At 37.7% G+C, this 12979-nt stretch overlaps 1 protein-coding gene across 2 annotated transcripts in view; it reads right to left on the bottom strand.

Annotated features, from left to right (window-relative positions):
• Window positions 1–1785: 1785 nt before the first annotated feature.
• LOC123681329 (5-hydroxytryptamine receptor-like) overlaps window positions 1786–12979 on the bottom strand; it is a 303761-nt gene continuing 292567 nt past the window's right edge. For both annotated transcript variants that reach the window (XM_045619668.1, XM_045619669.1), the window contains 2 exons: window positions 8456–8565; window positions 1786–4704 (listed from right to left, as the gene is read on the bottom strand). In XM_045619668.1, the coding sequence (XP_045475624.1) occupies window positions 3672–4704; window positions 8456–8565 (1143 nt within the window). In that variant the 3' untranslated portion in view covers window positions 1786–3671. The remainder of the gene's footprint in view (window positions 4705–8455; window positions 8566–12979) is intronic.

Genomic DNA, 12979 nt, shown 5'->3' with positions numbered 1-12979 from the left:
TAAATTGAAAATTATCTCTATGATAAATTTGAAAAAGACCACTGATTATCAAAACAAGGCTTTCCACATGAATTGGAATTGAAAACGGAGATAATAGAATAGTTGGGTGGATAATTTAAACTGGGCACGTTTTGTTCAGTGTTTCAGGCAGTATATACATTATTATCTAATGATTCATAATTATTCCCTGAACGTCATAATAAAAGTCGAATATTGCAGATACTCATGAAATATGTATAATATAGGTTCAGGTTTCGATTATATTTCGATTTCAAAAGGGCACCTAATTGAATTGAACCATATTTTCTATAGTTCTTGCTCTTGAGTTATCAGATATCTCTTAATTTTATAGATATCCATTGTATCTTTTATCTAAAATGGGTTAATAAATGTTTGCTTCTAAAAGTAAAAGGTGTGCCACGGCTAGCTCCTGGATTTAGAAAAATTGCAAAGGACGATTGCGTGGTTCTAGAAGAATGAGGTTGATCTCATCTGGAATAGTGGCTTGTGTAGTATTTAGTCCTCATATTGGCTTAATAAATATATCTCTCAGGTCTAAAGTAAAGGTATTTTTCAAAATGAAGCATTCTGACGACATTTCATTTCATAAAGTGAGGTCTACCTGTATCATAAAATATCAAGTACCTATAGTAGGTTTCACAAAACATTTGATGTGGGGATTTGCTGGATCAAATCATTCTGGGTTCAATTTAAGTTCATTTTAGAGATTTTCATGTAACTGAATTTACAATAAATGAGTTGATCAGTCAAGGTTATGTGAAAGTTATAATTACACTTGTCTTTTTATATCTGATTTGTTGGTACATTATCGACAGGGCCACCTCCAGAAATTTGGCGCTCCGGCAAAATAAAATTTCGCCGCAATGCTTTACCGAATTCATTTGAATTTTCTTTGAACGAGCCTCTGTTATTCCTCTCAGGCATCGTTTCAATTTCTTATGAAATAGTATTTTTAACTTAAAATCACCTTGTCAAATTTATCAAAGGACGTTTTGTCGATTTCATCAAAAAACGTCCTACATTGTTTAAAAGTATGACGCAATATGAGTCTATAGTAAAAAGACGACGTAGTTGTTGAAGGTGCATTTTAGTACCTATTTGTATTTTCAAAACTATAGTTATGAGAGTGTCATTTCTATTTGAAAAAAACGGCTCTTAGTGATTTTCTTATTTCACTACAATGACTGGTATTTCCATTTAGAAAACATTTTTGTGTCGAAAAATAAGTCTTTAATTAACTGACTGCTCCCTAAAATTTGGCGCTACGGCAAAATGTCCGGTTTGCCGATCCTGGCGGCGGCCCTGATTATCGGTATGCTCTGTGTATGCCCTTTTGCGTTGACGCATTTACCGTGTTTATCAGGAAACTTTCTTAGAAAAGAACTGTTCTTAGTTTATTTCTATGAAATCTTCTTGATCTGTTCGGTAAACGCGGCAACGCAGGGGATCTTACACAGAGCTTACCAAAAAATCAGGAGAGGGCCTAAAAAGAGTGTATCTACAGGTTTCAAAAAGTTTTCAGTGATCAACTCGTTGATTATAGTTTGACGAATAAATCGTTGTTTCAAGATGGTCATTTAGTATCACCATCGATGAAAGGTTCAATTCTCTTTGATTCAAATGAAACCAAATGCAATTCAGATCGATTTCCCTAATGGAAATCTCCGTCCGGGAAACTGAATTGGACACATGGCGATACTGAATCAAATAGACTCAAAACTCCTAGCAAAATCCTCAGATATGATGGGGCATATGGGCCTAAACAGAGGATCTCTAGATCTCAGGGAAGTGGGCCCTCTTAGGGTGTCTCAAAAGAAACCTGGAAGGTGTGCATATTTACATCATTACGGACAGCCAAGCCACACTGAGGTCTCTGGAATCATATAGCCAGTGGTCTCTACTGACATGGGAGTGCCGTAATACAATAAAGCAATTGACCAAAGGCATTAAAGTAACTCTATTATGGGTACCAGGATATTGTGATATTGAAGGAAATGAAAAAGCTGATGAACTTGCAAAAAAGGAATCAAGGTTGACACCTGTCGATTATGAGCCCTTCTGTGGGCTTAGAAAATACCAATACAAGACAGCGGTCCAATGATGGGAGAGAGACAATAGAGAAACCATCTGAAGGAGTCCTACGACTCTTGTTCAGGCAAATAAATGTATGTGCTTTTACCGACCTATACCAGAAAGCTCCCGAAGCTATCACGAGCTGAGCTTCTGGTAATGGTGGGACTGCTGACAGAACACTGTAGGTGAAAATACTTTCTGGAACACATGGGTAAGTCAGCAGAGGAGGTCTGCAGACCCTGTGGAAAGAACGTAGAAACAGAGGAGCACTTCGTGTAAAAATGCACTGAGATGACTGGCCTAAAAACCACTCATATGGGAAAGTCAGTTTGGATACTCACGAAGTAATAGCCAAGGCCCCTAAGGGTGTCGTCGGTTTCGTTATCAGCATCGACGGCCTCCATGGGTTTGTATGAATAGGAAGGGTTGAACAAAAGATCAACTTGGTCGCAGTTCCCGGCAGGCTAACAGAGCCGTAATGACCCCAATACAGTAAAATAATAATAATAGATCGATATTCTCAAATTGCGCCTAAAAAAAGTTGTCAACATGTTTCCGTTGGTCTTTTTATCGACCATAAGAGTACGCCATCTTCATTAAATAAAATGGGTCATTGAGTTGAAAATTACATCAAACAGTAACTTATATTCATCTTTGTTGTCTGCGCCAATATATCTAGAAGAAGATATTGTTAATATTCAGCTGCATACTCGGTAGGTCTCACTATTAGCCATAACAGTGTACCCAACTTAATTTTCCAGGAGAAATGGTCATTGGTTTGAAAATAATGTAAAAGAGTCACTAGTAATGGTATCTCTGATATATTACTGTTTTCTGTGCCCGTGTTGATGGAGATCTAGCAAAAAAGAAGCTTCATATTTTCAAATAAGCGCTCGAAAATTGTGTTGACCGGAAAACCTAACTAAGCAGAGATTGTATCTTAAATAGAGATAGCAATTTTAAAAGGAAAACTTTATCAAACCTCTTCCGAAAAATACATGTGGGTCAATGAAGAGCCATGAATGTATAAAAATACTTTCACAAAATTCACCGCGAATATGAATTTCAGATTTGAATTCAAGTTCACCAATTCAACATTGCAAATTATCCGAAAATATCCCGAAACTTCAACTGAAGTTCTTTATCGCCCTGCATGCCGGAAAAATACGATTGCGCCACGACGTTACGTTGCCAAATTTATGCGCCTGCATGCCTCACAATTCCGAATTGTCCCTCACCTCCCACCTTGATAGTTTAACCAATCCAAATTCCGATTTTTGCCCGAAATGCAGCCATCCTCTTATCGCCACTCTTGCATATTTTACGTTTTATCAGGCATCTCCCAAAGAGACCGAATGTAAACTTTGCAGTTTAGGAAAGTTGGTCGTCTGAGAAGAAAAAAATGATCGAATTTACGCTCAGAATGGCGCAGATAGGGGGAGCTATTGAACTGCAGAAGTTCGTCCAATCGGAAAGTTTTGTTTCTTCGGCAATTTGAGCTTGACGGAACTCTCTCCAGTATCATTCCTCCATCTGCTGAATTGAATCTACTAAAATCTAAATAATTCGCTGAGGTTTTATCTCATAGACCTCATATTCCTGCCCCTTCTCCTGCCACCGCACAGTATAACTTTGAATGCCTGTCTGAATTCAGGATTGAAAATCGTGTACAAGACAGGATTCAGAGCAGAATTGAAATAACCTAACCACGAAGCGAAGCTCATGACGTAATCACTTATATTACAGTTCTCTTTGCAGAGAGGCAACACCAAAGCTAAAATGAAAAAAGGCAACCAACAAACTACAAAAGCGCCAGTTATGATGGCTAGAGTCTTCGCGGCTTTCCGCTCTCTTTTAGCTTCCAACGTCTCTTTCTTCTCTCTCTTGGTTGGAAGCAGTTTGTCCACCGAAGTTGGACACTGAGCAATTTCTTTAGTGATGATTTCTACCCTACTCAAATCACTAATATGGCTCTGGTGACTAGCAGAACCGTTGTTCGTAGTGGAGGACTTCTCAGGCGATACATTGTTGGAGACAAGGGGTGCCTCAGAGTTCTGTTTGGGGGTCGAGGAAGGTTTGGATATAGTGAACGCGGTGGTGTCTTCGGACTTCTCCTCGCATTCTTCCTCCACGATCTCCATCGTGGTGGTAGACTGGCCTTCCATAGTCACCAAGGAGCAAGCAAGGGACTCCGAGATGTTTTTCTTGGCGCTTCTTCTGATGCGGATGCGTTTGATTATGAAGTTCTTCGGCGCTCTGCTATTGTTGTTGATTTTTTCTTCGATGTCCAACTTTCCACCGCCCTTGAGTTCTCTTCGTTTTCTAATCTGCTTACGAGCTGCTTGGAATATTTTCCAGTATAGAATGAAGATCATGAAGAGGGGAACATAGAATGTTGAGCTGGTTGCGAAGATTTGGTATTTTAAGTCTTGGCTAACGATGCACTGTTTCCTCTCCTCTATTCTTTTGATGTAGTCGGGATCTTTGAACTGAGGTATCTGAGGAGCTAGTGATACAATGAGTGCTATGCCCCAAATGATCACTATCATAGTCCCTATTCTTCGACTGTTTCTGGTGTGCATATAGTCTACATTCGTCACGGCCCAGTATCTGAAACAAAAATCAATTGATTAATTTCAAACGAATATTCCTTATGTCGGTAGGCCACGTGATAGGTTCTACATACAGATATACATTTAATGAAATATTTTTTGAATAATCTTAGATAATCAAGAGGTTAAATTTAAAAGTTTTACAATATGAAAGGTTGAGATGGCAACACTGTGTATAATGTTTTGAAATTTCGCATGTCATTTGTGCTCAGGGGATTGTACAATATAATCATTGAAAGATATACGTTTCAACAACGTTGACAAATTGTTCAATTGTTTTATCTAAATTGGTACTCATTCGTGGATTCCGAAATTTAAGAAGAATTCAGTTCATCGACTTACAATTCCTTGTATCGTAGATAAATTTGAAAGTGGTATCATATATATCTCAGTACTTGGTCCTGATGCTCTTGTATTGCTATGTGAAGAAAATTAAATTTTGAATTTATTTACAGTACTAAGAGAAATGAATCGATTAATTGAATAATGTCTTCGATGAGTTCTCCTTAAATTTCTCTCACTATTCATGAAAGAGCACTGATTTTGATGAAACAATTCAAACATTTTCAAACTTCATTGAAGTGTGCTCCATGATTCAATGACATGATTTACTAGATATAAATGACATGAAAAAATGATACACAGGTTTGCTATTATAACCATTTCAATTGTAAGTTTCATTTTCCATGGATGAGATTCAAGAAAACTGTTTGATTTGAGTATCGCTTAGGTGGCTATCGTTAATCCTATATTAATAATATACAGGGTGTTATGTAATAAGTGTCCGATATTTCACAGGACGATTCCTCAGTTATTTATAAGGTGAAAAGTTCATACAAGCATGGGTTCGCAAGGCCTTCATTTTTGAGATAGAGGGTGTTGAAAATTCACTTTTATTTTAGTGAAGTTTACCATTTTCTAACGAATAATTACCATAACAATTACAATAACTATGCGTAAAGATATTATCTTTGACATGACAGAGATACCGAGAACAGAAACAATCGTCAAAAATCTCAATCTCAATAAAACACGTCATATAATGACATAACCGTTACAATAAGCTTCTAAACATGTAAAAATGGCTAGTTTGAATTGGAGTGAAGCAATTCGATTAACGTGAAAATGAGCTAGCTTACACTGATTGGCCCGTGGTCCAATTTGGTTAATGAGAATTTACGGCATAACTGATAAGCCTAAATGGAGTTCCTGATAACGTTAATTGAATATGGTAAATAACTCGATTTCAAACACCAACGATTTTTGAGCTGCGATGAACATCTTTCGCAATTTATGAGTGCTCAGGCCAATCCTAAAAATTTAGTGTTTCCGATAATGGAGCTACTTAGCATAAGGAGGAAGGGTGATGTTTTATCTGAATCAATTAGCAACTCACGAGTTCTTTTTAGGAGAAAAGAACGGCAGAATATAGAGAATTTAGTACCTTATGAGCGTACTATGTCTGAATTTTGTAATATTCAGTTAAAGAATTATGGAAGGTGAAATGAATGTGAAATGGATATATCTTTTGATATTCATAGACTCAACATTTTTCCATCACGCTATATCTTCGAACGTTTCTTCTTCAATGAAAATGAATTATTTAGTACTGATTGATTAGTTCCAAGATAAATACCCACCTAGAGTTTATGTATAAATAAACAATGGTTTATGTCTGTATATAATATATCAAATTAATTTTACGGCATTCAGACAATTTTTCAATTCTGGAAAAAGTAGGAAAGAAAAAGTAGGAAAAAGAGGAAAGGTTAGGTGAATCGTTATGATCACTGACGTCGTTATTATTATGTTCTTTCCATCAATTTCAACTTTCCGTAACCCTTGCGAATTATATATATAGTTCGTAAGGTATATTAACACTCACATCTGGGATTAGTGGTTCCTCGTTGCGGAGAATCTTCAAATTTCTCGATAGCTCAACGGTTAGAGCGTCGGACTAGTAATTCGGAGGTTGCGGGTTCGAGCCCCGCTCGGGGGGGTACTTTTTCCAGAATTGAAAAATTGTCTGAATGCCGTAAAATTAATTTGATTTATGTATAAACTTTATTACCCTACTATTAACCATTCTTCGAAATTAACATGATCTGAATGGATCAATACACATCTTGAGTAGCAATAGTTATTTGTAAAATGTCTTCATTAATCGAATTCCAATAATTCCATCTTGAATCATAATTATACTCCCAAATATCTTGGAGTTTAACTTGATTCTTCTTTGAATATCATGATCCACTTGGAAAATTTACGTTTGAAATTGAAGTCGAAGAATAATATCCTTCAAAAATTAGCTGTTTCTTCATGGGGTACTGATGCCAGCACTCTTCGTATAGCAACTTTGGCTTTGGTTTGTTATGCCTTTACATACTGTGGTTCTATCTAGTTCAATAGTGCTCATGTTCATAAAATTGTTGAACAGCTTAACATTTCTAAGAGAATTAAATTGTTGTCTAGATATTGGTGATGGACTATCTATGAGAATTATTAGTGGAACTATTATACATACACTCTTAGATTTGTTACCAGTGCTATCACAAATACTTCCGCCTCATATTCGTAGACAGGTTTCAGTCAAGAGATCTTGGGAACATTTCAATTCTACCCCAACCTATTTCTAATTGAATCCTATCTCTGAGATACTAGAACTTCCAGATTCAAGTCTCGCAAACCTTTATGGGTTAATACCTTCCTTCAATCTAATGAAAGTGACAAGGAAATTTGGCGTTCGGCATGGAGTAATGTAATGTCTTCCACAAAAGTCTTATCGTTGATCCTTCAGAGAAAGTTCTATGTTTCAATCTTCCTAGGAAAATTTAGTCATGGTCGTTGCAATATACTCTTCAAATCGCATTATATTGGGAGCACACTATGTGAATGTCAGAGTCAAGGTGTAAAAGAAACCATTGACCACTTGGTGAATATTTTTGATTTTCATGGTGGTTTCCAAGCTATTCATTCAGTTTCAGATTCTTTTTAGAATGGGTCTCTTACTTCGAATCAATATAATGGAAAATAACATTTATTACTCCTTTTTGGTTCTTTTATTATTTTTTTGTTTTCGGATTTAATTATGAAGTAGTTAACCGTTGGAGGAGCGAATGGATTTTGTTTAGATATGAGGAAGCCCTTCACTATAAATTTGTCAGCTTATTCTTTAAAAAGATACACAAATCAGTCACCCTATACGGCGAAACAGTTTTTGCTCTAGGATCATACGTTGAAAGGTATGATGCCGTTCACATTTCCTTTGCTAAAACTCAGATTACATCTAAAAATGCTTTCTTGTTTGAAGTCGATAATTTTTTATATTGCTCTATCTCGAAAGAATATAATGACTGCTATTTATTGGTTGGAGATTTTCGTATTATTTTCTCTGCCAAATTTCTGGATGCAAAAAATTATCCAGCTCAGTCTCAGTACTGGTACAGAAAGTTCACCATCTGATGCATATAGACGAGGTAGCACACCGAACTCTAACCTTTGGGTTTTGTAAAGGGTCTCGATGGCTGTCAATAGCCTAATAATGACAATTGCAGCTGTGCGAAATAATTTTCTTTTTTCTCCTGTTTTTTTTGTTTGATTTCTTCATTTCAACTTTCATAGTCAGATATATCATGAAAGCCGTTACTTACGAATCAAAATATTTTTGTATTTATAATTGTTAATCCGAAAATCCCTAATATACGGACCTACATCATACAGTTGAACATGATGATTAGTGTGATGCTCACCTGTCTACTGCTATTGCCACAAGATGCAGAATAGAAGCTGTGCAGCAAAGTACATCTGTCGACGTCCATAAATCACAGATTTCAGGACCCATTATCCAGTTATTGCTTATCTGAAAAGAAGAAGTTCAAGGATTATTTTATTTTGCAAGTGAATTATAGGATAGGAATGAACGAGCAAGCAAAGACTCGAATTTAAATGGGAGAAAGACGCCGGTGTTTTCTTTACAAGGACTATGTTATACATTCAGAAAATACTATGCCATATTGGGTGGCTTTTTCCACAGCTTTTCAATAACCCCCATAGATTCATTGTCAGTTAGCATTTATTGAACCTATTATGATCGATATAGCAGAAAAAGAAATTGAAACATTTCGAATTTTGGAACACAAATTTTAATATAATTATGGTCATATTATAACACTTGAAAGGATATAAAATGGGCAATGTTAACATCACAATTCAATGTTACGCCGATGATGCTGTGCTTGTTGAGGAAAATGAAGACTATCTCCAGAGATTACTTTTAACTGTGTAGTCAAGTTTCTGAACATGTTGATTTCTGCATCAAGAACCAAAAGCTTGACGACATCTAAAACAACAATCAGGTGCAAACTTGTTGTCGATGATCAAATAATACAGCAGGAGATGAAGTTTGAATATCTGGGCATAGAGCTCTCTGGATACGGTGATGTTGAGTCTGAAGTGAGACAACAAACCAACAAAGCACTGAAGGTGGCTGGTTGCTTAATGACACAATATGGAAAAATAAATATCTACATATTGAGACTGAGGCACGAATTTATAAAAAAAAGTGTTGTAAGACCTATCATGACATACACAGCCAATACCCCGCCAGATACAGAGACAACCAGAAGAGTCTTGGAGGAAGGAGAAATGAAGTTCTCACGAAGAATCAGTGGTAAAACAATACTAGTCAGAGAACAAGTGATAACATAAACGATCATGTAAGGTGGATAACATAACCGATTGGGTATTAGGTAGAGAGGAAGAGTGTAATGAGCACATAGATCGAATGGACCAACAAAGAATTTTAAGAGAAGCACTTGATGAATCACCTATTGGGAGGAGAAGTATAGGAAGAACACGAAGGAGATGGATCGATAAACTCACCGTCAATCAAGACTAGGCAGGTTATGAAGAATAAACAGGCATTTGTGCCTACAATAGAGATGGAATAAGAAGAAGAAGGAACACAATCCTTTTTCGTATCGCGGAAGAGTGAACAGAAGTTGTTACTGAAACACCAGGTGAAAAACCTGGAGCTCCGTTAAATTAAAAAAGTTTGTAAGGAAATAAACAATGCTTGGATGCATTTGCAACAAACTCTCCTAACTCTAGAACTCCGAGAATTGAAATCCAATTAGACCCATAAAAAAAATCAAGATTAACCTCAGACCGGGAACAAATCAGTCAAAATTCCCGCCTCCAAAAATCATCGGACCATATCCAGAAATCAGTTCGTCGAAGCAACTTCAGCAACTCCACTGAGGTTTTTGCCGAAGACACCGATTCCATAAATATTTCATGAGTCAAATTGTATTTAGCGAGAAAAAATTCCACGGGATCCCGGAGCCTCCGCCAATCGGAAAACCCTCCAATTTAAAGTTTTCCAAACTTGATTTTCATATTGCAATCGAGAAGACGAATCAGGCATTAACCTAATTTAATTCCAACTTTGAATATCCAATTGTCGCTTCCTGTGGGGCCGGGATGTTTGGGTTGAGATTAGATAAAACAACCGAGAGGGGCCGTTTTCCGGGCCGGGAAAGTCGTCGAGGGGGTAAAATAAACGGAATGACGGAAAATGCGGAGTATTGGACGTGAAAAATTCGTCCGGGGAGTTGTTGGGAACTAATATGCAGTACGTGGTTGTTTGTATGCGCGATATGTTCGGGAAATGTTATTCCAACAACTGGATTGTGGTGGGTAATCTGGATTCAGTTTCTGGATCTTTCAGGTAGACGTTATTAGGCGTACAAGTTTGCTTTTTCAATTTTTTTTTTCGAAATTTGAGGCTTAATTGTAAAAAACCGGTTATACATTTATGATTCAAAATATTGTCCATCGCTGGCCACTACTTTCTATCATCTTTTGGACAGCGTACGAATCCCACTTTGAAAAAAATGGTCATCTTTTGAAGCGATCCACGAATCGATCCAATTTTTTATTTCTCTCTTTTATTTTATAAGACCGGAAGTGCTGGTCAGCCAGGCCGTGTGTCATTAATCGAAACAAAAGATAGTCCGAGGAAGCAACGTCTGGAGAATACGTTTCAACGTTTCCAAGCTTTCGCAACATGGGGTCGATGATTGCCATGCTGTAAAATTACTTCATCACACTTCGTTGTCTTTCAATAGTCGGCTCAAGCGCATTAATTGCATTCGAATATTTCCCTCCTGTCAAAAATTCTATGTATCTGGAGAACAATTATCGAAAATTACAGCGATAATTGCATTGTAGAAAGCGAAACTGCACTGCGATAATTGTTCTGTTCATAGATGCTTAGTTTCTATGCATCTTACACAGTTCGAATCTATGGCAATTCCATTCTAAATCAGTTTGACAGGTAATGTAACAGTTTATTCGGGAAATATTCCCCCGAATTACACTCGTGCATCAAAATTACCGGATAATTTCGCATTCCAGCGTGTTTTCTTTGAAAAACTGCATTCGGTCATTTTCATTTTTGGAGAAAGAGCCCTCCACCTTCGGTGAACTCATGCAGTTTTATGACAACACGCTGTCATGCAAAATTATCGGTAATTTTGATGCACTTGTGCAATTACTTACGATAATGATCGCCTATGATTGTTTCAGTCGATTTTAACAACTCATATACACTACGCCGAGTTGGTCGCACCAAATACTGAGCATGACCTTGGAACCGTGAATATTCGGTTTGGCCGCGGACGTGGAAGCATGGACGGGATATCCTCATTATTTTCTACGTTTGGGATTATCGTAATGAACCAATTTTTCTTCTCAAGCCACAATATAAGCAGCTGTTCACAAGTAAATAAACGCCGTTCAACATCTCTCGGCTTCAATTCGCACGGCACCCTATTTCCTTGTTTCTTAATCATTCCCATGACTTTCAGGCATTTTGAAAAAAAATGTTGTTTCACTCCCAATCTTCTTCTTTTCTTTCTTATATGAGCTGGTAGTTCATATAGGTAGGCTTCTGCCTGTTAATAATTAGTCAGTCTTTTCCGACGTAGACGTCCAGCATTCTTTCCAACGTTTCGGTGGTCTTCCCTGGGTTCTCTTCCCTGTGGGTTTGTTCTGCCTTGCTCCTTTCACCAGTCTGTTGTCCGGCATTCTCTCTATGTGCTTATTCCAGTATTTTCTCCTCTGCCTCACAAACTTTTCCACGTCTTGAATCCCGCTTCGTTCCCTTAGTTCCTCGTTTCTCACCCTGTCCAGTGAAGGTTTTCCATGTATTCTCCTTATTATCCTCATCTCTGTCGTTCTCATCATCTGTGTTGTCCTTGCCATATCTGGTCTTGTCTCCGCAGCATAAGTAATGATGGGTCGAATGACTGTCTTATATATTCTTACTTTGCTGTCTTTGTTGAGATTTTATTGCGCCATACAATATCCTGAAGACAACCTGATATCCTCGGCACTTCCATTGTCTGATTTCTTACTTCATGCTTTAGGTCTCCGTCGCTAGTGATGTCTGCTCCTGAGTATGTGAACTCTCTCACCTGTTTCACCATCTTTCCATCAATCTCCAATTTACATCTTACGGGTTCTTTAGATGTTACCCTACATTTTGTTTTGGTTGTGTTTATGAGCATATTCCATGATTTGGCTTCCTGGTTGAAAGCGTGAAGTATTCTCTGTAGATATTCTCTGTACATCAATCCCAATGATCCTGCCAATTCTCGTTTTGTTTGACACTAGTCTTGATCAAGTAATGCCTCCAATTCGGCATCTTCGAAAACCTTGTGGGGGCTTCTCATGAAGCTCCACGTAGCAACTATAAACACAGCACTCGGTGGCCTAGTGGGTAAGTGTGTAGACTTACTCACCGAGATGCGACAAGGTGCCGGGTTCGAGCCCCGGCGGCGCCCGATAATAATAAATTCCTCGAGCGTCTGTGACACGGCACACACAAATATACCAAAGTCACACTGATGAGTCCGGTGTGTGTGCCAGAGACGAAACGCATAAGTAGGCATATGTGAAATCCTACAACCTTCTCTGTATTACCGCTATGCTGGTCTTTGACGGCAAAATCACCGTTCTGGATGCATTGAAATGAAACCACTCTCGGCACGTTCTTTCACTAATAGCGGCCTCACCATAGGTAGGTATTTGAGAGCATTCGATCTGCTTTAGCCGCAGAAAATTGAAACCCCCGTAGATGACGAGAATTTGGCTCGTAAGCTGACATGTTTAATCGAGAATAATTTTATGATACAGACACAAATCGATTTATATTTCGATGGCGTTATGTTTACAAATATACAAATACCTGAGCTTTTTGTATGACATCT

This window comes from Harmonia axyridis, chromosome 5 (genome assembly GCF_914767665.1).
Source record: "Harmonia axyridis chromosome 5, icHarAxyr1.1, whole genome shotgun sequence".
Taxonomy (NCBI): Eukaryota; Metazoa; Arthropoda; class Insecta; order Coleoptera; family Coccinellidae; genus Harmonia; species Harmonia axyridis.
The sequence above is the reverse complement of the archived record's forward strand: the minus strand, read 5'-3'. Positions and strand labels throughout refer to the sequence as shown.